This window comes from Phasianus colchicus, chromosome 19 (assembly GCF_987193195.1).
Source record: "Phasianus colchicus chromosome 19, bPhaCol1.hap1.1, whole genome shotgun sequence".
NCBI lineage: Eukaryota > Metazoa > Chordata > Aves > Galliformes > Phasianidae > Phasianus > Phasianus colchicus.
Genome location: NC_143454.1, coordinates 4,651,872 through 4,678,977, shown reverse-complemented (window position 1 = coordinate 4,678,977; position 27,106 = coordinate 4,651,872). Strand labels below are relative to the sequence as shown.

The following is a 27,106-nucleotide window of genomic DNA, read 5'->3' as shown; positions in this document are numbered from 1 at the left end:
GTGACAATGCAGCCCTCGCAGCACTGCCCCTCCACATGGCACCAACCACCGCTTCAGGTCCCCATGGAGGGCACAAGGGACACTGGTGGCTCTTCTTACCGGTGGTCCTGGCTTGCCCCTGGCACCTGGGTGGCCCAGGAAACCTTTCAGTCCCTGTCAAAGGGTGGAGAAGAGGATAAGGGTAAGCAAGGAGGTGAGGTGTTGCCTCGCATCCCCAGATCGGACATGGGGCCGTCCTCACCCTGCACTCACCTTCTGTCCTGGCAAGCCCTGGAAGAGAAGAGCAAAGGGACTCTGAGCAGGAGCTGCTGCCCCTTCAGACCCCACACATTGGGGACTGAAGCACTTACCGGCTTCCCAGGGAGCCCAGGCAGTCCTCGTGGGCCGGGGGGGCCAGCATCACCCTGCAGAGGGACAGGGGTCACAAACCAGTCCCTGTCCCAAGTTTCTCTTTGCTGGTGCAGAATCACCCCACAGTACCTGCTCTCCCTTGGGCCCTGGTTGCCCAGGAGTGCCCTGGGGTCCGTGGTTGCCCTAGGGGACATGAAGAGATGTCACAGGGTGTTACATAGGGTGACATAGGGAGCAAGGGGGGGAAGAGCTGCGAGCCCCCCATGCACCTTGAAGCCATCGTCCCCGTGCTGCCCCAGGTGGCCTCTGCTGCCCTTCTCGCCCTATGGAAGGAAGGAAAGCTGTTGCAGCAAGGAGAGGCTGGGAATAGCTGGGGACATTGGCTGGTGCACTGCAGCACCATGGCACATGTCAGCCTGGAGACAGCTCCTGAGGCCACATGTCCCCCACGTGGGGATGGGCACAGCATGTATCACCCACCTTGGGTCCTTTGTGTCCAGGGTCCCCTCTGAAGCCCTTCAGCCCAGGGATGCCCTAGGAGAGAAGCAGCAGCCCTCTGGCCCTGCACACCTCTCTGTCAAGGAGGGCCCTCAGCAGCCAGGAGATTTGGTGAATTTGGGGAGTTTTTATGGATCTTGAGGCATTCCTCATCACGGCTTTGGTTTCCCATTTTGGCAAGCCCTCCGTGCCCTTAGGAACCACTGCTACTCATGCAGACCAGCTCTCTTGGCTGCCTGCAGACTTCTTGCCTCTGTTTGCATTTGGTGATGTTCCCAAAGCTGAGACTCTTTTAATAGAGAAGCAGCAGTCCCAGCAATTCAAGTAACTCCTTGATTGTTTCTTTTGCCAGTGCTTTGGATGCTGATTTGGGAGGAGAGGGCAGGCTGAGAGCCATGAAACAATGGGAAACTCTACTCTTTTTCAAGTCCCTGCTTTGACTTCTGGGGCTGGGCAGCAAATGGAGAGCAGGGGACACCCTGAGCCCCCCCAGCTCAGTGCCAGTACTCACATATAGTCCTTGTAGGCCCTGGGGCCCTGCCAGCCCCTCGTCACCTTGATGGCCCTGCAATAGTGGCAACATTAGTGGGGGGCAGAAAGGGATGGGGAGGCAATGGGGGCAGAGCCCTGGCTCCAAGACATGCTGCCCCTCTATCATCTGTCCTTCAGAAAAGGCACCAAAGGATGAGTACCACAGCATCCCTGGTGCTGATGGGGTCACCATACCTTGGGTCCACGGGAGCCCCTGGGTGCCCGGTGCCCCACCTTGCCTCGCTTGCCCTGGGAACAGGAGGTTGAAGACTCGTGAGTGATTCAAGCAGCTCAAATGCACTGACCTGACTGCTTGCATCCCCTCACTGCCACTCTGTGGACACAGTCCAGCTTTCCATAGAGACAGCAGTGCCCTTTACCCGTCTGCCAGCTTCTCCAGGAGCCCCTTCTGGCCCTTCCTGCCCCACATCACCCTGGGGAGAGAAAAGATGGTGATGTGGGTCACTAGGGGGTGAGGGGCTGTTGCCTGCACCGACCTGGGGATGTCACTGAGGTGGTGCTGCAGAGCTGACCCCCAGTGTCCCCATGCAGGATGCTGCCAGCATTACCTTTTCTCCTTTGTGACCTTTCTGCCCTTGGGGACCGGCTTGTCCTGGAGAGCCCTGAAATCCCAGAGAAAGAAATCCCTCTTTGAGGATGCCGTGCCCAAGATTCTCCCTCCTTGCTCTCACCATGCCCAGGAAGAAGGCTTGAGATGTTGTCTTTTTTGGGTTTCAGCAGGATCAAGGAATGTTCCATGTGAGCATTTCCTATGATCCCAGGAAATCTCAGCCACCCACTTCAGTACAGCTCTCCCCACCCCCTCACCGTGTGCCCTGGTTCTCCCACTGTGCCTGGCTCCCCTTTGGCACCCACGAGGCCCTAAGAAAGAACAAATAAATCAACCCTGCTCCTTGGGCAGCCCTCAGCTTGGAGAGCTGAGGATGGGGATGGCACAAGGGCAGAGGGTGGCACTCACCTCAATGCCACCAGACCCTGGGACTCCAGCATTGCCCGGCGGCCCAAGAGGACCCTGCATTCATTGGGAGACAAAGCAGGGGGCCCTCAGCTCTGAGTTGTTCCTCATGGGACCCCAAGGCTCAGTCCTTCCCCCACTCCATGCCTCAGTTTCCCCACAGAGCCCCACTCACCTGTCGACCCGGCTGCCCCCGTGTGCCTGCTGCTCCCCCAGCTCCTCGATGCCCAGTGTAGCCCTTGAAGCCAGGGCTGCCTGGCCGTCCACGTGCACCCACTGAGCCCTATGGGACACGCAGATGGGGCTGCTCATCAGGCAGCAGGTGCTGGCCCCTAAGGCCTGCCTGCCCCATCACAGCAGGCATCTCCCCCTCCGCATCCCATGGAGCCACCCACCATCCCCAAACAGCAATCCCTGAGCTGAGGAGCAGCCTCTGTGTGCCCCCAGCCTCCCCCCCAGCAGTGACAACAGTCCCAAGGTTAATCATCAAAAGCTCTTCAGCCTGTTCCACGCTGGGAACTCACCACAGGGCCAGGATGGCCACGGTCTCCCTTTGCTCCATCCTCTCCTGCGGGTCCCTGTGGGGACGTTGGGCACTCAGCACAAACCCACCCCACCATATGCCTCGTGCTCAGACCCTTGGGAGCATCCTCTCCCTCCCACCACACTCTGCCAAGTGTGGGAGCGAGGCCAGGTGACACCTGGGTGCCACAGGGACATTGACGTGCTGATGGCAGCAGTGGGTCCTGCACAAGGCTTCAGCACCCTGGGTGCCAGGCTGAATTTTGGGGCTGGGAGTGTATACACTCTCAGTTCTCCATACTGTCCCCTTTCCCTCTCCCCTCCCCCCAACAGCTATGGGGCAAGAAGTCCTCCAGCTTCACTTTGTGCTGCAAGCAGTGAAGCCCCTGCGAGCTCCAAGCTCCACCAGTGCACACATAGCAGTACCTCCAGCCCAGCTGCTCCAGCAGCTCCATCCCTGCCGCAGGGTCCTGCATCACCCTAAGAAGAAAAAGGAATGCTTCCAGCTCTGCCCTCAGCTCCCAGCCCCTTCTCCCTTGGGTGAGCTGTCCCAGGTGTGACGTCCCTACTGTCTCCCCACCAGGACTTGGGAAGAAAACAGGGATGGAGAAGGGCTGCAGCATCGCCCCACTCTACCTTCGCTCCTTCAAGACCATGGAGCCCAGGAGGGCCTTGCAGACCTATCCCACCCTGTTTGGGGCAGAGAAAAAGATCCACTGACCCACTAGAGCCAGGCTGCAGCCCAGCATCCCGCTCACAGGTGTCCCATTGCCAGGGTCTGCAGCCACCCCAATGGGATGGGGATGTGCTGACTCACAGAACGTCCCCGGGCTCCGGCGGGTCCTATGGCACCACTGACACCAACCTGGCCCTGGGGCAGAGAGAGGGATGTAGTCAGTGAGGGAAGGCAGTGTGGACCCAGTGAGATGGGTATACACCCATGAGCAGCAGCCCTGGGGCTGCATGCAAATGGAGAGGGAAACCCACAGATATTGCAAATGGGAACCAGAGTGGGTGTCACGCCCATGGGATAAAGCTCTCCCTAAACAAAATTTGTTACTTGGCATTTTTCACAGCTCCCAGACCCAAGATGTTCTGAGCTAAATGCTGCTCCTCATCACCCCGCACCCAACCGCATCCCTGCAGCCTGCAGCTGTACTTGCCAGCAGCCCCTCCTGGCCCTTCTCCCCTTTGCGGCCTTTCTCTCCAGCCTCCCCCAGTGCAGCTCCCAGTCCCGGTACTCCAGGAGGGCCCTGGGGGCCAGCATCTCCCTGCTCCAGGATAAACATGAAGAAATAGTGATTAAATGAGTTTCTAGATGGAGACACATCAGCTCAGAGGTTCTGATGGCTCTGAGCCCCATATCTCCACTGTCTCCGCACCTTTCGTCCCTGTGGTCCTGGCTCACCCACCTCTCCAGCATCACCAACATCCCCCTGCCAAGGGAAGAAGCATCAGCATCCAACACAGCAGCCCCATCTCAGCCCTATCCCAGGGGATCTGTGCTCACACCTCCTTCCCCTGCTGCCCAGGTCCCCCTGGCAGCCCCACTGGCCCACGTTCTCCTCGCTCCCCGCAAGCACCGCTGACACCCGGAGCTCCACGAGGTCCTGCATCACCCTGCAAAGGATGGAGACCACTTGTTTCTGGCTGATGCTACCCCATGCAACTGACCTGCTGGCCCCATAGAACTGACCTGCTGGCCTTTGAGCCCCGGCCGCCCCTCAGCTCCCACGGGTCCTGGCGGTCCCTGCAGAAGAATCACTTTGGGACCAACCTCATCCCCTGCTCCAGGGCTGGAGGTCTCTCCTGGAGTGCTGCTGCCTCCATATCCCCATATTGCTCAAAGCCCTTCCCTTGGCTTTCCCCCTGCTTTGGCTCAGGGTCAGCAGGAGATGCCAAGGGAGGGCACAACATCCCACACCTACCTGCTCACCATCCAACCCACTGACACCAGCTTCCCCAGGATACCCCAGGACACCCTGCCAGGGAACACAGGGACAGAGAGCTGCAGCATCCCTCCAGCCCAGCCAGTGCCAGCTGGAGGGCTTGCAAGGCACCATCCCTTTGTGTTGGGCAAATGGGGTTCAGTGGCAACCTGGGGATCAGCCCCAGTGCCAATGAGGGGAACAGCCCTCCTCCTCCTCCTCCCATACCTGCTCGCCTCGCATCCCTGAAGGCCCCTCAGGTCCTCTTGGACCTTCTCGGCCCTGCAGAACAAGCAATCCATATTAACAGCACAGTGCAGTGCTAACCCAGCAGGCCTCTGCAGCCTGGATGCTGAGGACCCAGCACCCCCACACCCAAGCCCCCTGTACCTCCCTCAGTGCTGAGCAGCCCCATCCCAATGGCATCCCACTCACCGGGTACCCAGGAGGGCCGGCAGCCCCTGCTGCTCCAGGTGCCCCCATTTCCCCCGCTAAGCCAGGCTTCCCAGGCATGCCGTGCAGCCCCCGCACACCAGGAGCTCCCTGCAAGGCCAGAAGAATATTTAAGATCCCAGGCAGTGTGTGGCTCTTGTTCTCCATCACCTCTCTCCCACTCCATCACACAGCATGCAGCTCCAACTCTGTACAGCGCAGCTCCCCACTCACCGGCAGCCCTGGGAACCCCCGAGGACCCGGCTCTCCTGCTCTTCCCTGAAACAAGAGAGACTCTGAGCAGGCTGCAGCAGAGCCAAAAACCCTGCCCAGCCTATCCCCAGTATGCAGCAGCAAAACAAACCCCCAGCAAACGGGGCAGGGGAACACGCTGCCAATGCCATTGGTATTGCATGCCGTGCACTGCAGGGTGCTGCATGGAATCCATTGCGTTGTACTGCATGGCACACATTGCAGGGTATTGCATGGCATATATTGCTTAACATGCACTGCGCTGTGCTGCACGGTGTGTGGCACAGGGCATTGCCTGGCTGCAGGAGAGAACAAGCAGGTGAGCAGCCCAAAGCAGACCCAACCCTACCTGAGAGCCAGGAGCACCTCGTGGGCCGGGGGGGCCTGGTGGGGCCTGGGAGAGGACAGAGACATCAGGGCCCCATGCTCAGCCCCAGCTGCAGCCCTACACATCCCCGAATCTGCTCCTTAATGCTGGTAACAAAGATTTCCCATTTCTTTGCATCCTGCATGGAGTTGGAGCTGCCCAGAGGCAGCCAACAGCCCTCACCTTGGGACCAGCTTTTCCAGGGAATCCTGGTGGGCCTTGGGCTCCAGCTTCTCCCTGTTTGAGGACAAATGATAAATCCTTTCTGCCATCTGTTTTAATGCAGTAGCTCCTTAAGAGGGGAAAAAAATAGCAGTCCATCATCTTATACAGGAGGCACAGCAGGTGAAGCGCAGGGAAAGCTGCTGGCTCATCCTGAATGAGGCTGGATCCTGCCCCACAGCCCCATAGGATCAGCACCCCAATCCTGGCTCTACCTTGTCTCCCCTGTGCCCTGGCTTCCCACGGTCGCCAGCCAGTCCTGGGTAGCCCTAGGGAGAGGATGGTGTTAGGATGATGTTAGGAGGCATTCAGGGCTGTGCAACAGCAGTAGAACTTGGGGGAAGTGGTGGTGATGCTCAGGGCTCAGTGCCTTGCTTGGCTCTGGCTCATTGCCCTTATCCCAAATGGATCCATCACTCCCTCCCTTGGTTCCTGGGCAGCCACAGCACTTACATACATGCCAACCGGTCCCTGCGGTCCCTCCAAGCCAGGTTTCCCAGGCAGACCCTACCAGGAGACAGAGCCCTCAGCACCCTGCTCATGTGCTCTGGGCTGGGCAGACCCATGGGGCAAGAGAATGTCCACCCCAAATGCCTCCACGAGGTGTGTGTGTCCCTTTGTGCTCCATATCCAGGCCGTCTCTGAGAAATCTGTGTCCCTCTGCATTGCCCCAGTGGGAATGTGGGTCTGAACCTTATGCTCAGGAGCAGCTCAGATCCCCCCCACCCTGCTGCATCCGAACCTGAACAACCACCTGGATCCTTCCCTCACCAGCCAAGGGGCACTTATTGCCACCAAGTGTTCCCCAGGACACCCACACTCATCCCCATCCCCAGCTCTCACCTTTGGACCCATGCAACCCAGGTCTCCATCAGTTCCAGGTTTTCCTTGGGGCCCCTTTGGAAGTGTTTAGGGAGGAGATTTCAGCCAATCTGACCCTTTGCTGGTTCCCCAAGGAGGGGACAGTCCCAGCCCTCCCCAGACACCCTTGCTGCCTTCCCACACATAGGAGTGCAGAATAGGAAAAGGGGGGGGGGGTACGTGCAGGTTGTCCTTACTGTGTGTCCAGGAGGTCCTGCGTGCCCTCTGCCCCCCTGCACACCAACAAAGCCCTATAGGGAAGGGGAGAGGATGAGCTCTGGAGGAAAGGCAAAGGAGCACAAGGATGGCAGACAGAGAGGGTGATAGGAGAGCAAAGGCAGAACACGGGGAACGGAGAGGCTCTCCAGCAGAGCAAGCGTTAAGAAACCTTTGGAATGGGAATCTTGCCATCAGTGATAAGGAATATCAATTTTGCAAAACCCATTTCTTAAATGCACTCTTCTCATTTTGTCTCCTTTGCCCTTCGAGGGCACATCCCTCGAAGATGGATGAGAGCAGAGAGCAAGGCAGGAAACTGCATAGGGAGAACATAGCATGGACAGAAATGAGGCAGAAGGACAGGCAGCTCTACTCACCGGTGCTCCCATCCTGCCAGGGCTGCCCAAAGCCCCGGGGGGACCCTGCAAGGTAAAGCAGGGGGTGGTGAGGATGGAGAGGCAGGGGCAGCCATTCCATCCCATCCCATCCCATCCCATCCCATCCCATCCCATCCCATCCCATCCCATCCCATCCCATCCCATCCCATCCCATCCCTGCATCCTCAGCCACATGCAGGCAGGTCTGTATACAATATATAGGATGTAGTGTAGAATGGGAACCTGTATACCAGGCTTTCCTTCTGTGCCTTCTGCTCCAGGGATGCCTCTTGAGCCCTGGAAAGAGGATCTCACCTCAAAGCAGAGCCTGGTGACAGATACCACAGCTTCCCAGCAGCTGTGCCCTTCCACAGTGGCCAAAATCTCCAGCCTCATGCACATGGCATCACCTACTTACAGGAGGTCCTGGGACTCCAACCAGCCCACGCTGGCCCCCACGACCCTGGAAAAGATTGAGCACTGAGAAAAAATTCTTTCTGGCAGGAGTAACACTGATGGAGATTCAACAGGGATCACTCAGCAAATGGCCTCTGTGCTGTTCCATCTCCATCCTTAAAGATGCTCCAAAATTCAGCTGTAGGCAACCACAGCCCATTAGTTACCCTGGCACCCCGTGGTCCTGGCATTCCCTTTGGGCCGTCAGGTCCTCGGCCTCCCTACAATTCACCCAGAGAGAAATGCTGTCATTTTAGGTAACACTGAGGTTCCCCCCAACCCTTCCACCTCATGGTGGATACAAGGTGCCACGCACTGGGAACACGAGGCTGGGGACCTCCATGGTTGGCTTCAGCACTGAGAGGCAGTGTGACACTGACCCCCCCCCTAGGTGCTGGCACTCATGCTGGGGCTCCAGGGCATGGTGGCCACATCCCTGCCCCTCCCTGCAGGGGTGAGGGTTGCCCATGGGGTACCACAATGCAGTGCCAAAACCATCACTGACCTTCGGTCCTTCACTGCTGTTCAGCCCCACTGGACCCATCTGCCCTTCTTCTCCCTGCGGGGAAAAAACAGAAGAGAAGTGACTGAGAGAATCAAAGAGCATACAGAAGGTGGGTGTGCTGAGCTCCTGTGGGCTCAGACACAGCCATGGTGCTCCAGCATAGGTGGCTCAGACCAATGAATACTGCAGCAGTGCACAAGGCAGCACGGCCTGCAAAATGGGAAAGGAGGCAAGATGAGCTGTGCTGCATCCCCACCTCCTAGGGATGTGGGAGGGTTCATTTCTCATCCTAAAGAGTGATTGTGAGGGCAGATCCAGGAAGGCATCCCAAAAGCCTTCTCATGGATACCCAGGCTGCACAGCCCCTGCCTGATGCTGCATCTCCTCCCTGACTCAATCACTCCAGGTGACAAATGAGAGATCCCAGAGCCTTCATCCCACAGAAAGAAGAGGAAGGATGTGGCTGGCAGAGCTGCCCATGCTCTCTTCACCCCTCCCAGGCTGCCTGCCCACCCTCAGCCTCACCTCAGGTCCTCGTGGTCCTGCTGCCCCGCGGGGTCCTGGGAAGCCCAATGAACCCATCTGACCCCGCAGCCCTGGGGGACCCGCAGCTCCTGGTGCTCCACTCAGACCCTGGGCAGGAGGAGGATGGAAATGGATCAGCAGCACGGTGTGAGATCACACACAGCACGGTGTGAGCACACGGCTGGGTCTGGTTCCTTTCCCAGCCGAAGGAAGGGAGCAGCTTCCAGCCACAGCCCTGTGCACTGTACCTTGCCCCCTTTGGCTCCCAGGTCTCCTTTGGCTCCACTGGGACCCCGGCAGCCCTGTAAGAGCAGCAGAGGGGGGGGCACTCTCAGACTTCTTGGAAACCACAACCACATCTTGGTCAGATCCCATCTGGGGCACTGATGCCCATTTGTGTGTCACAGTGCTGGCTCTGCTCCAATCGGTGACCCCATCCCATGTCAGCACCTCATCCTCATTAGAGACTTATTTAACACAAGTTGAAGCATTCCCACTGTCCTTGTCACCCCTAAAGCAGGTGACAGAGCACACTGCCATCTCTACCTGCCTGCTCCCTGTGGTACAGCACTTCAGACAAATCTCAAACTGCAATGCCACCTATTCCAATGTCAAGCCCAAATGTGGATAAACTGATGAAACTGGTGCTTTGGGCTCCTTGATCGAGACTTTCCCACACCCTGAGCCACGCCTGGTGTGGGTGCCATCACTCACCCGCTCTCCTTGGATGCCCTTGGACCCTGGCAGGCCAATAAACCCCTTCAGAGAGAGACACAAAACATGAGTTAGACTAAAAGAACACAAGACAGAAAGAAGTCTGCCAGTGGGGGTGGATGAGCTGGGGGGAGGGGGAGTTGGGGGCTGCTGGGCATTACACCACAGTGCTTTGGAGGTGCTTCAAGATGAGGATGGGACACCCCCCATCCTGCCATTCACCCCCATGGACTCACCACAGGTCCCTCCTGTCCTGGTTGTCCCCTTATTCCAGGGACCCCCTCTGTGCCCTGCAAGGGGAAGCCAGCATCAGCCACCCCAGCACGATGTTTGTACAGCCAAAAGCAGCACAGACCCCAGAGGAGGGGGATGCCTCAAAGGGAAGATCTTGAACCAAAGTTCCAGCCCCACCAGAAGCCAAAACTGGGGGAGAAATTCTTACAGTGTCTCCTTTGGGACCAGAGGACCCCTCCATCCCAGCAGGACCCTGCAGAGAAGCATGCAGGGATGGGGCTCAGCAGCTCCTTTCCCAACTCGCATGTATGAACCTCAGCAATGCAGGATGGCACCCACACATCATTTACCTGCATACCCCCGAGGCCGGGGGGGCCACGCTGCCCCTGCAAGCCCTGCGGCCCCTGAAAAACAGCAGAGGGGTGAAAAGCTCCCAGCACCCCCAGCTGTCCCCAGACACCCCATTGCTGTGAGATTTGCCCGTCCTGACATACCTTGGGACCGTGGGGGCCAGGCAAGCCAGGGGGACCCATCTCTCCCTGTGGAGAGAGCAGTGAAGGGATTTGGTGAGCCCAGCAGCTGGAAAATCCCAAAGGATGGAGCAGGGAGCCTGGGCAGCCTCACCTGAGAGCCATTGACTCCTTGGCATCCAACAGAGCCTGGCTGGCCTGGCTGCCCCTGCAAGGCAAGAGCAATGCTCAGCCCTGGGGCTGTGGGAGCTGAGTTGGAGAGCCCACAGCATTGCTGTGGGAAGTGGAGCACCGTGACTTACCATAGGGCCAGCAGGGCCTGAGGCACCCACTGAACCACCTTCTCCCTGAGGCAGCAGAGAACAGATGCCATTTTATGGTGTGATTTTCTGCTCTGAGTCTTCACATCCCCAATTCCCCCATTCTTCTTCACATCACGCATCAAGGACTCTCCAGGCATCCATTATCCCTCTGTCCCTATTTCTTCCCTACTCCATGACCAAATCACTACAATTTCCCTTTTACCACTCCTACAAATCCCATTCTGTCTCTCTGGGATGCCTCCCATTGACTAACGCTGTCATCATGCTGAGAGCAGCACAGAGCCCAGGTGCTGCCACAGCCTGAGGTTTGCCCCAGCACTTCTTGCTCTGGCTGGAGACCCAGAAAAAGAAAAACCCCTCACCTCTGGCCCTGCAGGGCCCTGGAAGCCCATTGCACCCTTCAGACCTGCCATGCCCTAGGACAGAAGGCAGAGGGCTCTTAACCAAGTGCTGTTGTCACATCCCTTGCAGTAGGAGAGGGGGAAGGCACGGAGATCCTAAAGGCTTTTCCCATAGGCTGGGACATGTGCAAGGGGATGTGACCTCACCTCTCCAAAGCAAAGGCATTGATTATGGAAAGGGGAATGAGGATGTAGCAGGAGGGGAAGGAGCAATGTGCCAACAGAAGGACACCCCACGCTCCTGCATCAACTCACGTGAGTTCCAGCAGGACCGGGCAGCCCACTCTCTCCTTTCACCCCCTAAAAAAGCCAAGAGATGGAGGGCAGCATGGCCTCAGGGCAGGAGGCACAGGGAAGGCTGTGCAGGGCAAGGACAGGCACTGCACCTTCATTCCTTTCTCGCCTTTCTCCCCAGCAGGTCCAGGGTCACCCAAGAAGCCCTGGAAGGGAACAAGGCCAGTTGAGCATTGAGCAGAGCATTGGGAGCTAAGCACAGCTGCTGTGGTTCAAAGGAGCTCTGGTGTAGGGCAGGGGGTGGGGACCCTCAACCTTTCACTACATGCACCATCACAGGAAGAAAAGAAATAGCCACAGAGCTGGTCCCCAGTATACTGCCACCCTGCTCCAGTGACCCTCACTGCCCTGGCCAGCAGCAGCCATGTGCAGCGAGGTTGAGCCCAGGGGCAAGAAATTCTCCATCTGAATGATGAGACAACACTTACAAGGGAATTAAGTATAGGCCAGAAAAGCATAGGCCAGCTCACCTCTTCTCCCTTCTCACCAGCCAGCCCCCTGTCCCCACGGAAGCCCTGCAGCCCCTGCGGAGACAAAGGAAGGAATGGGCTGAGCAGTGCAACAACTCCCAGCCCCACATTCCCTGGGGTCATTGGGGGGTCTGGGCAGCATCACACAGCACTCACCTGCTCGCCAGGCAGCCCACACAGCCCAGGTTTGCCCCCCAAGCCAGGGGACCCATCCAAGCCAGGCTGCCCTGCACGACCTGGCCAGCCCTGCAGCCCTGGCTTGCCCTGTGGAGAGAACCAGCACCGTGAGCCCCTCTGTCAGCTGGGGGACTTGGGAACAGGCTGATGGGTGGGGACAGGAGAGCCAGAAGTCCATGCTGTGATGAAATGGAAAAGATGAACACTGAGTTCTTGTTTTGACAGCGGTACCTCTGGCCACCACGTGCCCAACAGGGTGCTCATCACAGGGCACTGCTCTGGGCATCGTGAGCTCCATCCCCAAACTTGAACAGCAGAACCACAGCCAGAAGCAAACTGGGAATGGGGAAGTGCACTGGGAGGGAGCAGTATGAGTGAAAGCCCTCTGTGTCTGCTGCTCAGCTCTGGGCACTCCAGCTGTCCTCAGTCCTTCCCCACGTGCAGAGCTGAGGCTTAGGGCAGTTTTCTGTTTGTCCTCAGCTCACTGGCAGCTCTGAATTAAGGCAGGATAAAGCTCAATCTGGAACTGACAGAAGGCATTTCCCTGCAAACTGCTTTGACTGTTCAGATTCCCCACAAAATCCCCAAAATCTAGGCTTAGAGTTTGGAAAGTCAGAGTTAGAGGGAAGCAGAGAAAGATGCGGCTTCATCTTTCAGAATGAAGAACAGGTTTGGAAAACACAAAAGTTTGCTTGAAAAGGTTGTCTTTTTCCAGCTCCTGTCCTTCCCTAGCACAGCTGGCAGCACTGCCCCCATGCACATCCCTGCTGCACAGAGCAGGGTGGGCAGAGGACGCCTTGCAGCAGGCGTGCAGTGAGGAGGGGATTTGCTCTGGCACCCAGAGCTCTGTGGTGTGGCTCCATTTCTTGCTCAAGATCTTAAATTCTGAATTTCTCCACCAGCTTTTGGAGCTGTGGAAGTCCAATACAGATACCAGCCCCCCACCCTCCATCCCATCCTGCATTTGAGCATCCCTAGTCATGGGGTGGGTGGCACTCACCATGTACCCCCGCTGGCCCTTCTCCCCCGGCTGTCCCGGCTCCCCACACAGCCCCTGTGTGCAAACACAAATCGAGTCAGCAAAAGTTGGCTGTGCCCCCGGATCATATTGCAGAACTAAGAGATGTCGTGGCCTCGTAGGTATGGTTACTTGGAGAACAAGGAACAATGCACAGAGAGCCGTGGAAATCGCATCCAAGGTTGGATCCGCATCCAAGTGCCCTGCGGCCCCTCTGCCCCACCTGTGACCCATTGCCAAGCACCACTTGAGTGGCTCCCTGACTTGTTCTGGTGGCTCTCTGAATGAACAGACACTGTCCTTATCCAAAATAAGTAGGCACACACAGGAGCAGCACCAGGGGCTGGCAGAGGGGAGACCGTGTCACAGAGCTGAGACATCACCTGTCCATCAGTGAACCACTAACAAGCAAACCCTTAGGTTGGAACCCCAAGCCCTCAAATTACAGCTGATTTTGGGTTGCTCGGGAGCCTAAAGTGTCCATGGGAAGCAGGAGCACCTGGAGGTGGCTGTGCTTACCGGTATGCCTGCTTTCCCTGGGTGCCCTGGGGGGCCGGGGGCTCCGGGTTTTCTCTGCATCGAAGAGAAGTGTTGGTAGGGCAGATCATGCTGTCAGAGTGCTTGGGTAGAGCAAAACCCCCCCAGCTGGCCATGAAGAGGTAAAAACAAACCTGGAATGCTACTCACCGGCCAGCCAGCGTGCAGCAGCTGGTAAAAGGATGATTGCTGAAAGAAAGGGAATAAACATCAAACAAAATTCTCCCTAAATCCCCATTCCCTTTCTGCTGGGAAAGAAAACTAACTTTCACTACACAAACTACAAGGTTTATCTCATGTGGGGTGGTATCCACTGTACTCTTGTCCAGGTTGCAGGTGCCCAGGCTGGGAGATGAGGTTCTCTTCCTCCTCAAGTCCATTTTGCTGCCTGGGAATGTTGTTTTTCAGCATAGCAGAGACTTGTTCTGTTGCATTGCTTCTGCTGCAGCCCTGCTATGTTCCCACCTGTACAGCCCAACATCCTCTTTCTTTCCTTCTCTCCACCCCTGCCAGGGGCTTTTTGTCACAGAGAAGGAGACCAGGTCGGTCCAATACACATAAATCCTCTCCAGCACTGCCTTCATCATCCCCAACACACTGTTGGTATCAAATTCAGCCATTAACAGCTGTTTGGGGCCACATCCCTGCACGAAGTTGTACCTAAGGTAACAATCCAGCCTCCTTTCCTCCCAGCAGCACAACATACAGACATCTGGGAGGCAAAACCATCCCTCCTTAACAGCGAGCTCAGCAGTACCTCCAAACCCACTGCATCCAACGCTGCAACCCAAAACCTGCCCTGTCCCCACCAAACCCATGCTGCAATGGTCAGGATCCCACATGCTCAGGTTTTACCCACCATCAACCTCAAGGGAAACCCTCTCCAAAGTTTGGCCCTCTGACACTGAAGGAAGAAGCCGAGGAACTCATTATAGTGGGTAAACACAGAGCCTTCAGCACATGGGAGCATTTCTATCAGCCTGCTGTGTGTGGGGGGCAGATGATGGATGGATGGATGGATGGATGGATGGATGGATGGATGGATGGATTTAACGAGCCCTAATACTGCAGCACTCATCGTGGCTGCCTGAGAGTCAATCCTGAGTTGGCCACTGCTCCTTTCCCTTGCCAGGACTTTTTGGGGGCTGGAGCAAGGCCAGCACTTTGCTTTGTCTCAGGAGTCAGTGAACTCAGGACAGGATATTATTTCATGAGGCTTCAAAAATATCACAAATCCAACCTTTTGGGAAAAAGAAAACAACACCACCATCTTCCGCAAGAGCTGAGCTCTTGCTTTATTCTGCTCTAAAGTTCCCTGCCCTCATTTCTTAGCCTGACCTCTTGCCTTTAACTATGGGGAGAGACAAAGAAAACAGCAGCACTGCAGGCTGAGTTCCCCAGTCCGGGCAGCAGCTCCTGTTTTCCACTCTTTTCCTCTGTTTTCCACTCTGTGCTACCTTGATGAAGCCTAACAAGGCCTGGATGCAGCACTGAGCACTGCACCCTGCAGCCAGCTTCCTGCCTTCAAGCCTCATCCCCAGCAGCAGGACAGGAGAACATGGAACCTTAGAGAAGGAAAAGGCCCGTGGCATCTTCCCTCTCCCTCCCATATCTCCACCCTTCCAGCCTCCCCAGTCCATCCCTGCCAGCCAGAAGAAGATGGAAAGGTTGGGAAAATCCTTTGGAAGCATTAAAAAGGATTTAAAAAAAACCCAAAACCCATTGATGGGTATCTCAGTGCCCACCCTGAAGCCCTCCTGCAGTTCTCACCGTGAAGCTCAGCCAGTCCTCGCGGGAGTTCCTCCAGAGGACAACAGTGGGGATGCCAGGGATGCCTGTGGGTCCTGGGTCCCCTGGGGGTCCCATCCTCCCCATGGCTCCGGCGTGACCCTAAGAAGAAAAAGGCAGCTCTGTAGCTCAACCTAGGGTTTGGATACTTGTCACAGGTCAGGCACAGGTCCTGGCCTGGATAATCTTTGGGCACAGGGATGTCAGTGTCACATGGCAGCATCCTTCCGGGTGACCCGAGCTAAAAGCTGCTTCATGGGATTTAAACACCCAGCAAAAAGAGTGTTCTCCTCTTCCAAATACACATAAGGGGCCACTACACTGCAGCACTGGATGCTCACTTTGCTGTGTTGATTTAAAACACGCAAGATGCAAACCCAGACCATCAGTGTTGTTTCCCCAAACCCTTGTCCACACCCCACAGCTTCACCCATTTTCCTGGATACTCACTTTGTCTCCTTTGGGCCCCACCAGTCCACGTCTCCCAGGGCATCCCTACAAGGAAAGAAGAGCTACATCACCCAGCCCTGCTGCCTTCCCTAGCAGAGAACAACAATCTGGATGTAAGGAAGGTGGCTTTTACACTCAGGGTGGTGAGGCACTGGCACAGGTTGCTCTGCAGACAGCCAAAGTCAGGCTGTTGGGGCTCTGAGCACTGATGCAGCTGTGGGTGTCCCTGTGCATTGCATTGCAGGGAGTGGGACCAGATGGCCTTTAAGTATCTCTTCTGACTCAAACTATGATACCATGACCACCATTCTGCCCAGCCTGAGGTCATAGGCTCTGAGTTGTCCCAGTTAGCACGGATGCAGCCACGTGCTCACTGTAGCCAAGGCAGCCCCAGCTGTCAACAAAGGGACATTCATCCCTGCAGTGCTCTCAGCAGGTCTCAGGCACAGTCACCTTCCCAACACACTTCTGGAGGTGAAGATGCCCAAGGTGATGCAGCACAAGGGTGTGCTATGGGCCTGACACACGTCCTACCACCAACCCAGCAGGAAGGCAAAGTCATGTTTCCAAAAGGAAAATCCTAAGTTTCTTTGAATGAAGTTTTTAGGTATTACAGCAGCGGGGACCACAAAAGAATGGGACCACAGGCTGACAATATTGTGAGGGTTTCTCCTCTCCATCTGCCATGGAGCTACAACCAGCCTACACCACCCACCCATCCATCCCCATTGTCCCCACCACTCACCGGCAGCCCTGGGGGTCCCGGCAGCCCTGGGGGTCCTGGCTTCACATGAGCCCAATATCCACGCACTGATGGTAAGATGGGGTGCCTCAGGGGGGTGGGAGGATGCTCTGGATCCCCTGCAGCCTTCCCTGAGGAACCCTTGGGTGCAGCTGCCTGTTTTCTCGATGGGAATACGTTGGAGGAGGCAATGGGGTTGGTGGCATGGCCAGGCTTGATGGGTGGGAGGCGAAGGCGGGTGTCTGCATTGCCCTTCAGCTTCTCCTTGGTGATGTTCTCCTGCCCAGGGTCAGAGGCTTGCTCCTTCTTGGCTGATGATCCTGGGAGGACAAAAGCATTATAAGGGGCAAGGCGTTGTGATGATGCTTGGGAGAAAGGAACGAATCTGCACCAGCGGACTTACTGGGGATGCCAATGATCTGTGGTCTGCTCCTGCTGATCCCTGGCCTGCCAGGGCCAGTAATTTTATTGTAAGTGGAGTTCAACAGCTCAAAGCCTTCATCCTCAATAGAAAGGCTTCCCTCTTCTTCCTCCAGATCTTCAGCTGTTGGCACCTCAGCAGCTGAGAACAAAGTCCGGGTGCTCCCATCTGGCTGCAAGCTAAGGGTCTCCTGGGCATCCTCCCATGTCCAAGGTGGGCCCAAGGTCAAATCTGGATGGGAGAGCTTGGAATCCTGAGAAGGAAGGAGGGAAAGTAATGAAATCTGATGTTTTCTCTCTTTTTTCCCTGCAGGTTGTTCTATTAGGGCTCCAAGTATTTGTACCAATACCCAGTCCTGGACCAACGTGCACCATAAGCTTCTTTCAACACCCAAAGCAAAGCAGGACACTGAATGGGTTCCAGGCATTTCCCCAGTGCCAGGTAGGTTACTTCATCTGCTTGAGTTAATTATTTTAACATGGATTTGTTTGCAAGTGTTTCTCTTTGGCCCACACCACCTTCTCAAAGCACACTTTGTAGGGCACACATAACCCAACACAGGGCACCAACGAGAACCCATGGGAACTCAGCCCTGGCTGATGCATCGTTTGGTTTGGTGCAAGGCAGTTGACTAACAGAGCCAGTGAGAAGTCACTAGAGGGAGACACAGATCTGTGATTGCCTTGCAGGGCTGGGGAAGAGGCAGGGAAGTACAAGGAGACAGCAAGCATCCTTCCCATCATCCTTCCCTGGACATCTTCTTTTGGTTGAACCTATCAGTTTGCCCTGATTCTGCTCAACACCATGGACCCAAGGTGCACGTTCTGTTGGGAGTGAATTGGATGGGTAGCTAACCCATCCTGGTGCTCCCAAGTACCACCAGCAGCAATGTCACTGCCAAAACCAGTGGCTCCGAGGCAATGACTTGGTGGAATAGGTGGCACTGAACAAACCCAATTCAGGACAGCAACTGGGAGACAGAGGAGCTCAAAAGGCATCAGAGCATTTTTGAAACAACTGGAATGCTTTGCATTCAAGGTCACATCCATCCCATGTTATCTGACCATCTTTGTCCAGTCGCTGCAGCTACAACTGAGTGGGGGCTGGGGCCAATCCTTGACTCCACTTGAAGCCATAGCTCTCACCCAAAGGACAATGTTCTTCTGAGCCAAGATGATCTCTGAGTATAGAGGTTTTGGGGAGAACAGGAAAATTTCTACCTCCACCTTCAACATCCTGGGTATAGGTAGCTGGTGAGAGGCTGCCTGCTCCAACACAGATACACTCCATGCACTGAATGTCTGACTAAGCAGGACCAAGTCCCATTCTTTGAAGCCACCATGTCACATTTCTGCTTTAAGCAGAGCCAGGAATAATGCCAGCAGGTGTGAACCAGCCCCACAATTGACTCAGAGGCAGCAAGCTCATACTGTGGTGCTGACACTTGTCTAACCCCTCCAATCTTGTGCACAGCCCACACGCAGCAAAGCTGGCTTTGCTGGGAACCATTCAGAATCCCCAGCATGAGTAAAATTACTCAAACTGCATTGATAACCATATTTTTAAGAGTAGAATCACAGCTTGGAATTAAGTTGGAAAAAGACCTTCAAAAACCACCAGGTCAACCTGATCAATCAAGTCTCATCACTAAGCCATGCCCCTTAGTGCCACAGAGCTGGTGCTTTGTGGAATAACAGCATCATTAAAGTTGGAAAGAACCACTGAGATCACCTGGATCAGACATCTAGTCCACCCATCAGCCATCGACCTGTGTATAGGCAAGGGGCAACCTAGCACTGAGGAGCAGGAGTTGAGAGAGGTTGTGATAAGATCAAAGTGCAAGAAGCAAAGAAGGCAAGATGGAAAGCAAAGTCTGGAGCCTGGTGGGAGGAGCTCCTCAGTACTGACATCCTAGCCTATCAACACACTATAATTAGCAGTCACTAGCTCAATTTCCCCCCTGAACAATGCAGCCCGTGGGCCGTGTAATTTGTTAGCAAACCACAGCAAATTGGGGTCAGCCTGACGCACGCTCCAACATCTGCCCAGCAAAGATTTAATGCTATCTGTAAACCTCCACCCCCAGCACCTGGCAGTCTAAGGAAGAGGTAGTAAATAGCAGAAGGGATGAGAATTCATCTCAGGGGACGAAGGAGGCTTGGGGAAGCAGTGGCACCACGCATCGGGTTGATCCTCTTCCTGCAACCAGGCACAGTAATTAAACCCACAGCTTCTGCAATCACAGCTGTGTGATTCAATTTGGGGTCTGGCATGCAGTAAATTCAGCAAGAAACGAGAGCTGGTGGGGGTGGGGACCTGGCATCTCTGTAAGTTCAAATTAGAATAGTTCTAGCATTGGCTATTTTGCATCTCGGGGTGCGGATCCTTCAGCCTTGGCCAGAGAAAATGTTTATTTTGTAAGTGAAATGTCATTAATGGGCAGACTATGCAGGACATTAAGAGAGAGCTTTGCAATCTGACCCTCCTGGAGGCTACAAACACCACCTCCAACTCCCAGCCCAACCTCCCCCTGTTGGGCCATTGAACCCCACCAAGATGTGGGGCAGGAGACCCATTCAATCCACAACAGCCCCACCCTTCAGGCCAGTTTTCTTCTATCCAAGGCCTTAGCTAATAATTAAAAGTCAGTTAGGGAAATAAAAGCTCCCGTCAGAGCCATAAAATGGAACATTCAGGTGCTTGTGCTGCCTTTGCTCACTGCTGTTTCCAGTCACACACTGGGCAAAGAGCACTGCTGGGCACACAGTTTGTAACACAGGTGTCCCGTTGGCTTCTGCAGTTAAAATATCAAAAATGCAAAGCTACCTGATGCCTAAATAACCACAGAATCACTGAGGTTGGGAAAGACCTCTAAAGGTCACCAAGTCCAACCATCATCCCACCACCACCTCGGCATTTCAACATTGCTTTGGGGGCTTTATGATCAAAAACTGTTTTGAAATACAGCTTCAATGGTGAGAATTTTAAAGCAATTCAGCTTTCCAACAAGACCCCTATTCCCCATTCTTACAAAATATCTATCCATCTATCTATATGAATAATTTTTGATCCCAACCAAAAGCGTTAATTTCCTTAAAACACATTTTTGCAATAAATGAAACCATGAAACGTGCCAGCTGCAGCCAGGAGAACTTACACTTCATTCTGTATGCCTTGCAGAAGGGGAAAATCAGTGAGCTACGATGCTTTGTGCTGCATCATGAGGAGGGGATGATTCAGCCCATGGAGCACATGGACATCATTAGCCAGAAACCCCCCAGCAGGCAGAGGACAGAGGAAGGTCGAACTTGAAGAGATGCTGAGATCCTGCCTTGCAAAACCTGTACAAAGCTTTGAGTTTAAAGGCAGGTGCTTCAAAGGAAAACTGCTGGTTTGCAAGGGCTGGAAGAGGACTGAATGGCAAACCACTAAAATAAAATCCAACATCATTTTTAACAGCAGAGGAAAGGTGTCTAGGCGATGCTGGATGGCATCAAGGGAGGAAGAGCACGGTGGGAAGCCAGCACTGGAAGCCTGAGCTCTGCCTAGAGCAGCAGGTTTAAAGGCTCTAGATACCAGGTGCATAGATTAACCAGGAGCTGAAGCACCAGGGTGTGCAGCAGGGGATGGCAGGGCTGGGATCTGCTGCAATTACACTGTGTACAAGAACCAGAGCCAGGGGGGCTCTGCAGTGCAATGCTGGAATCCCTAGAAAATGCTTGTCTGTCATTTTGATGTTCGTCTTTAATGTCTGGCATGGGAAAGGCCTGGGTTAGAGGTTCCCATCTGGCCAGCTCAGGGGAAATGTCTGACTTTCTGAGCTGAAAGTTACGGGTCCCACATGTCCCAGCAATCACAGTTGAGTTATGTGGGCTCTTTGTAAACAGAATAAAATGCCAAGACCAATAGCATCCCCGACTGATCCTTTGTAATGGCCAAATTTGGAGTGAGAAGTCATTGTGAGGAGAACCGAGATGCACACACTGGGAAATGCTTTAAGCAGCTCAAAGCTGCCCGCAAGAATGGGGCAGAAGGCATCGGGGTGTGGAACACCCTAAAGGACATCTGGGATGTAGGGACAGCAGGAACTGGGAGCAGGCACAAGGGGTATTTGTAAAAGAGAGGTAAGGGGGAATAGACGTGTGACAAGCAAAGTGCATCCTGACTTGTGGAGGAGCAGCTTCAGCACAGGGCAGTGCAACCACTGAAACAGCCCAGCGTGAGCACTGCAGGTTGGTTTGGCTCAGAAAACTGGGGAAGGCCAAGGGGTACTGGGAACAGGCTTTGTGTCGTGTTAATGTGCCAAAAAAAAAAGGGCAAACAGGAGTCCTAGAGCAATTACAGAGCTTGTCCTCAAAGCATAGCTCATGCTAAGTAGCAGAGCAACTGATAGGGAGCTTGGTAATAACGACATCACACACAATGGAACAGTTTTTAAAGGAGACCTCATGTAAACTCAGTGGGTATCTTGTCCAAGCAGATCACTAGCATTTTGCTGACACAGATAAGGGTGTCACTGCGATGATCCCTGACTTCTGTTGGGCTGTTTGCTTGGTACGGATGGATTCCATCATCCAGAAAGGAGATTCACTCAGTGAGCAGCAAGCAGGTCAAAGCCCAGTGTGGGGCATGTCTGTCCTAAGGAGTGCAGACATTGCCCTCATTTTCTGCAAGGTCAGACCAGGCAGAGCGTAATTCAAAGCTTCACACCTTACCAGAACACATACTGTTGTGAATAGAAGCCTTTTCTGTCCAGCAGACAAAGGTACAATACAATTTACAATCTCACAATCAAAGAAAGACAAGACCAAACTATTTTCTTCACAATGCATTCAACCATCGATCCCCTGGAAGAGCCTTCTGGAGGCACTCAGTATCAAGAAGGTTGAAAACCAAGAGCAGACTTTCTCCTAAGCGAGCCTCACTTGCAATACAAGCTTTTGTCCCCTCCTCTCTACATATGAACTATCCCCAATCACACAAGCACCACATTGTGATTTGCTTTATTCTCTGAAACGTGCCTTGATATGAGCAACAACCATCAACCTCTCACAAAGCTCTGAGAGCAGAGCTGAGTCCAACTAGGAAACACTAACAAACAACACATCCACTGCCTTCACCCACTCACATCTTCTTCCCTTGTCACTATAGCTCTGCACAATTAATCAGCTCTAATTAGGGATTTGGGAATTTATTGATGTACTTATTTACTTCTGAGTGAACAAAGGCAAAGAAAGCGTAATTCCAAAGCACAGCACTGGACATCCCTGCTCTGCTCTTCATTATTTCACACTGTTAGTAGTGCATTTTTTCTTTTAATGAATCCAAACATTAAGGATCCTGAGGCGTCTCTGGTTCTGATTAAGTGCTCCAAAACCAAACTCATCCCAAACCATCATTGGCCTTCCTCTGCAACCCACCAGCTCCATCAGTTCAACCACTGCAGCATCCCATCCATCAGGATGGAAACACAAACCATCCTTAAGTGCTCAATGGCCTTAAGGCCTCCTTAAGTGCCTGGGAGGGAAATAGAAAGGACTCTTCATTGCTCAGTCAGACAAAAAACAAAAATTAAAAAAATCCCAGTTTGCATTTGCTGGCAGGCTTCCCTCTCAGGATGTCTTTTTGCATGAAATTGGACAACAAACCATGGCTAGAAATTCCAAATGAAACAAATAAATAGGGTGAGACACCAGGAAGGCATGCAGAGGAACGTTCCCTGCACATCACTCCTGCAGTGCAGAGCCATACCTGAGCTGAGGAGTCCTGGATCTCATTGGTTTCTTTTGGCACCTGCACAATTGGAGAGAAAGAGAGACAACACGGGTGTTGAGTTCAGAACCTGGCCAGGAGGTGAGGGCTCTCCCTGGGCAGAGTCCTGAGGACATCCTGGGTGCAATGTGTCCTTGGGGATCAATTGTGTGACTGATGGAGGCTGATGTACTTCTGGGTAGGCTAATATTCAATTTTCCACCAGTGCTGACAGCGCAGAAGAAGAAAACATCTGAAAGGATGATGCAATGCAGCAATCTTGCTGGGTGTGAGCAAGAACTTCAAAGTGATGCCCAGCTCCTGGTGACAGCTTTCCCCCACTGCTATAGCAGAGCTCCAGCTGTATTACTCTACGGCTGCTCTGAATTTCACACATGGCACACATAGCCGTGCACACACCCAAACTTGCTTTGGCTCAGAAACTCTTCCTCTGCCTCATTTGGTGCCCTTTGCACCAAACCCAACTATGACATCAACGGACCGCCTCCATCCCACGTGCTGACCACCACCACCACCACCATGAGCTTCCAGCATCTCAGCCCACCGCAGACACCCAGCTCCTTCCAGGCTTTATCAGCTCCCAGTTTGCCAGCTGCCCCACACCTCTGGCCATGCTGCAGAGTGGTCCCTCGGTGGAGGACTGAGGCCAGAGGAGCGCACACATGTCACGGCATGGCTGTGACAATGCTCGCCAGCTGCTGCTGCATCCCCCATCACAAAGGTCAGCTGCTGCAGAGCTCCCTGTGGGGGAAGACAAACAGAGATTTACCTGCGTGCTTCCTCCGGAGGAGAGAGGAAAGCAAGTGGAGCTGCCAGCATCCTGCAGCCAGGGGCTTCTTACAGCGTGGGGTGGGCATTCAACATCAACAATCTCCCCATCAAACCAACAGCACATCAAGTGCAAAGCGACTCCTGAGTCAGGCTGAACAGGGCTGAGCATTGATGGAGCTGTGGGTGTCCCTGTGCACTGCAGGGAGTGGGACCAGATGGCGTTTACTGGTCCCTTCCAATTCAAACAATTCAACGACTCCTTCAGACGGAGGTACAACCACACTTCGTACTGATAAAGCAAACCCCATCCCCAAACACAGCCCTGCCCTGCCCTCACCTCAAAGGGGATCTCAAAGGACTCCACCAGACCTCCGATGACGAGCAGCCCCTCGGTGCCCACACCCATCCCCAGGTAGCCGGGCCAGCTGGCTCTCTCCACCAGCCGACAGTCCACGTGCAGCTCCAGGCTCTCCTGGGAGATGCTGAGAGCAACTCGGTGCCAGCGCCCATCACTGAGCAGGGAAACGGGGAACCTGCATCACGCAGAGGGAAGAAGCAGAACATGAAAGCTGGGTCCTACACAATGCAGGATGAGGCATCACCCTTACCAGCTCCCAGGGCTCCTCCATCCTTAAAGCGGATGCTAAGGATGATACAAGAGGAATCAATGCTATTGTTAAAATGAGCACTGTTGGTTCCTTCCAGCTTTGGGGAAATGGAGGCTTCCAATGGATTTGGAAGCCTCAGTGAAAAATGATGTTTTGAAAATTATTGCTATTTGTGTCTTGAAAACTATAGAAAATTGGTGGTGTCTTGGAAATTATTGCTATTCGTTTCTCTCGCACTTTGGCTTATCCCCAGTCATTCTACAGGGCAAACCACAGGCTACCAAAGCAACAATTAAGGTAACATTGACCCAGGGCATCCCCTACCAGGATGTCAGCGCTGTGGGCAGGCTGGCTTGGCTCCAACAGAACAGAGATGGCCCAGGAGGTGCAGATACAGCAGCAAACAGCCCCTAAGTGTCACTTACTCATAGTGCCTCCTCCTCGTGGTGACAAAGACCAAGCCATATGGGCTAACCCGGATCTGGAAGAGCACGTGGCTCCGATGGCTCAGGATAGTCAACAGGCTGGTGTCCTCCTGCAGTGAGTACCTGAGCTTCATCAGCACACTCAGCTCATCTGCAAAACTGGGAGAAAGAAGTAAGGTGCATCTCGCAGCACAAAACGAGTCACAGTACGAAACGAACTCAGTGAGAACAAGGAATAACAAGAAAACCCAAGAGCAAACAGTCCTTCAGGCTGTAAGGTTGGATCCCCAGCAAGGAGCAGCCAGGACACAAAGCACTGTTCATACAACCCGAGGTGCAATCTCAGCACCCACCTGTCCCCAAACACCTCCTGTGTAGGAATGCTGAGGGTGGAGTACTGCCCGATCTGCAGAGTGCTGCAGTTGGCCTCGTCGTAGCTGAAGGAAACATTGCTGAGGTCCTTTAAGTGAGAAGTCATTTTGTCCAGCAGGTTCACTTCATCTGCACGAAAGGAGAGGAGAGGTGGTCAGCAGCTGAGCCGCCCTCACTCTGCTTCATTCTTCTTATTGGGAGGGGCAATACAGCTGAAACCTCATCAAGGATGAAAATACAATCTGGAGGTATTGAAAGTTCACAGATTCAGCCAACAGCTCTGAGCACATCAGCAGCAGCCAGGTGATATGTCTGAAATGGAAAGTGCCTTCTGAGAGCAGTGCCCCAAAACCACAGAGGGTCATTCCCACCCCAGCAGCACCTTTATGAAAGCAGAGCTGAGCACTGTGAAGCAGAGCATGGGACACACATGTCCTAAAACACAGGACCCAGCTCAGCTGGAAAGCTGCTCAGTCCTTTCCCAAGTTTCCTTGTTGAAGTTTGCCCACTTACAATACAGAATTGTACCAGGGAGAGAAATTATGCTACTGCATCCCCTAGAAAGGCAGCTGCACTGGTCAGACTGCAGGGCACCCTCTGCCCAGAGCACAGCTTGTTGATATTTCAAGAGCTGTGCATCACACAGATCCATTTCCCAGCAGCTGAGAGGTTGGGAACACCACAACATCTTCACACCAGCAAGAGTGCAGGGCTGAGCTCCATGGAGACAGCAGCTACGGACCCCAAAGTGGTGCCAGATCTGCAGAGCTCATCTGTGCCAAGCGTGGTGCACGTGTGTAGTGCTGGGAATTAACCTGGGATCAAACACAGCTGAGAGAGGAAAAAAAAGAATGGGGATGTTGCTGCTTTCCCATTCTTCCCCATGTGTGCTGTGTGCTCCATCCCCAGGCCCTCACCCTGCAGATCAGAGTTGAAAGCAGGGGATGCTGTTAGGTGAATGGCTGCCCCATACAAACCACAGCTGAGGATTCACTACAATAGATAGCATGGTTAAATGCAAACTTTCCCAGGGAAGGCATGGGCTTAATGCATGACTTGAGCATGTGATGGATGTTAACCACATTCCACGAAAACACACAGGGAGAAGCAAAGCACGTGCCTTCCTAAACAAAAAGCAGCAAAGCCTCAGCACCAAAGCTTCTGTTTGCAGCTTCTCCCCAGGACTAACCTGGGGTCACTCCCACCCTGGCACTTCAGGGTTTCTGCTTGTTATGGGAATGTCATGGACTTGCTCTGTGTTTCAGAGCAGGCTTGTTTCTCTCTTTTTGTATTACACTCCCTGGATCACACAGCACAGCCCAGAGGCATGCCCAGGACCAGCATCATTTTCCCTGCCTTCGTTTGAACACGAGTGCACTTTAAGTAATGGTCGCAAAGCTGAATGGTAAACCTCCAGAAAAGTACACATCCCTGCTACAAAATGAAACCACCTGAAAAGAAACACATGGAAACACTCTAAGAAGTTATAAACAAATTCCATCTCCACATTAAGCACGAGCACACCTAGAATGGCAAGGTGAGGAGACAAAGGCTTGAATGCACCCCAGCACTGGTTGGTACCACGGACTTTCCCAGTGCACCTGTACCACTGTAAGCTCATATCTTCAACACAGGGCTTTCCTTGTTCTTTTGCCCCCAGACAGCTGAAAAGCCCCAAGAACAAAAAGGATGAACAAGAAACCCAGAACACACTTAGGTCTATCAAGGAACACAGGGGAAAACACCAAGGCAAAGCTCCAGGCAGGGCCAAAAGATGAGAACCCTCTGCTTTACCAGCATTGCTCTTAAATGGGGCAGAGGCTGTGGCTGGAGGTCCCGGGTGAGGCTGCTTGGGGTCATTAGGGCCCATTGGTGCTCTTAGGGCCCCTTCTGTCCCATCCCATCCCCAGTGCTGCAGCACAGGTGGCAGAAATCAGAACACCCATCCCTTCTTGGCCCATCTGCACACACACAGAGCTTCTGCTCAGACCGAAGTTCTCCCCAAGGAAGGGGAGTGAGGGGAAAAAGAGATGATGCTAAATGTTGGAAAAAATAATTGGAGCCCTGGGAGAATTCATCATAGGATCTGTCAGAGTC

General features: G+C 53.9%; 1 protein-coding gene across 1 annotated transcript in view; it reads right to left on the bottom strand.

Moving 5' to 3' along the window:
- Window positions 1-27,106, bottom strand: part of LOC116234425 (uncharacterized) — a 42,682-nt gene that overhangs the window by 1,832 nt on the left and 13,744 nt on the right. Inside the window, exons 2-63 of the mRNA XM_090121337.1 lie at window positions 24,991-25,138; window positions 24,638-24,796; window positions 23,942-24,137; window positions 23,437-23,574; window positions 22,813-22,854; window positions 17,044-17,314; window positions 16,644-16,960; window positions 15,899-15,943; window positions 15,431-15,550; window positions 13,811-13,849; window positions 13,643-13,696; window positions 13,106-13,159; window positions 12,085-12,192; window positions 11,929-11,982; window positions 11,551-11,604; window positions 11,420-11,464; window positions 11,126-11,179; window positions 10,743-10,787; window positions 10,595-10,648; window positions 10,465-10,509; window positions 10,321-10,374; window positions 10,179-10,223; window positions 9,973-10,026; window positions 9,737-9,781; window positions 9,271-9,324; window positions 9,023-9,130; window positions 8,498-8,551; window positions 8,160-8,213; window positions 7,955-7,999; window positions 7,780-7,833; window positions 7,537-7,581; window positions 7,138-7,191; window positions 6,923-6,976; window positions 6,533-6,586; window positions 6,295-6,348; window positions 6,041-6,094; window positions 5,840-5,884; window positions 5,473-5,517; window positions 5,242-5,349; window positions 5,035-5,088; window positions 4,807-4,860; window positions 4,575-4,628; window positions 4,391-4,498; window positions 4,261-4,314; window positions 4,042-4,149; window positions 3,696-3,749; window positions 3,515-3,568; window positions 3,305-3,358; window positions 2,881-2,934; window positions 2,532-2,639; window positions 2,360-2,413; window positions 2,209-2,262; window positions 1,950-2,003; window positions 1,761-1,814; window positions 1,576-1,629; window positions 1,361-1,414; window positions 832-885; window positions 621-674; window positions 481-534; window positions 351-404; window positions 253-270; window positions 100-153 (exon numbers count right to left, since the gene is read on the bottom strand). Coding sequence (XP_089977463.1) covers window positions 100-153; window positions 253-270; window positions 351-404; window positions 481-534; window positions 621-674; window positions 832-885; window positions 1,361-1,414; window positions 1,576-1,629; window positions 1,761-1,814; window positions 1,950-2,003; window positions 2,209-2,262; window positions 2,360-2,413; window positions 2,532-2,639; window positions 2,881-2,934; window positions 3,305-3,358; window positions 3,515-3,568; window positions 3,696-3,749; window positions 4,042-4,149; window positions 4,261-4,314; window positions 4,391-4,498; window positions 4,575-4,628; window positions 4,807-4,860; window positions 5,035-5,088; window positions 5,242-5,349; window positions 5,473-5,517; window positions 5,840-5,884; window positions 6,041-6,094; window positions 6,295-6,348; window positions 6,533-6,586; window positions 6,923-6,976; window positions 7,138-7,191; window positions 7,537-7,581; window positions 7,780-7,833; window positions 7,955-7,999; window positions 8,160-8,213; window positions 8,498-8,551; window positions 9,023-9,130; window positions 9,271-9,324; window positions 9,737-9,781; window positions 9,973-10,026; window positions 10,179-10,223; window positions 10,321-10,374; window positions 10,465-10,509; window positions 10,595-10,648; window positions 10,743-10,787; window positions 11,126-11,179; window positions 11,420-11,464; window positions 11,551-11,604; window positions 11,929-11,982; window positions 12,085-12,192; window positions 13,106-13,159; window positions 13,643-13,696; window positions 13,811-13,849; window positions 15,431-15,550; window positions 15,899-15,943; window positions 16,644-16,960; window positions 17,044-17,314; window positions 22,813-22,854; window positions 23,437-23,574; window positions 23,942-24,137; window positions 24,638-24,796; window positions 24,991-25,138 — 4,490 coding nt within the window. The remainder of the gene's footprint in view (window positions 1-99; window positions 154-252; window positions 271-350; window positions 405-480; window positions 535-620; window positions 675-831; window positions 886-1,360; window positions 1,415-1,575; window positions 1,630-1,760; window positions 1,815-1,949; window positions 2,004-2,208; window positions 2,263-2,359; window positions 2,414-2,531; window positions 2,640-2,880; window positions 2,935-3,304; window positions 3,359-3,514; window positions 3,569-3,695; window positions 3,750-4,041; window positions 4,150-4,260; window positions 4,315-4,390; window positions 4,499-4,574; window positions 4,629-4,806; window positions 4,861-5,034; window positions 5,089-5,241; window positions 5,350-5,472; window positions 5,518-5,839; window positions 5,885-6,040; window positions 6,095-6,294; window positions 6,349-6,532; window positions 6,587-6,922; window positions 6,977-7,137; window positions 7,192-7,536; window positions 7,582-7,779; window positions 7,834-7,954; window positions 8,000-8,159; window positions 8,214-8,497; window positions 8,552-9,022; window positions 9,131-9,270; window positions 9,325-9,736; window positions 9,782-9,972; window positions 10,027-10,178; window positions 10,224-10,320; window positions 10,375-10,464; window positions 10,510-10,594; window positions 10,649-10,742; window positions 10,788-11,125; window positions 11,180-11,419; window positions 11,465-11,550; window positions 11,605-11,928; window positions 11,983-12,084; window positions 12,193-13,105; window positions 13,160-13,642; window positions 13,697-13,810; window positions 13,850-15,430; window positions 15,551-15,898; window positions 15,944-16,643; window positions 16,961-17,043; window positions 17,315-22,812; window positions 22,855-23,436; window positions 23,575-23,941; window positions 24,138-24,637; window positions 24,797-24,990; window positions 25,139-27,106) is intronic.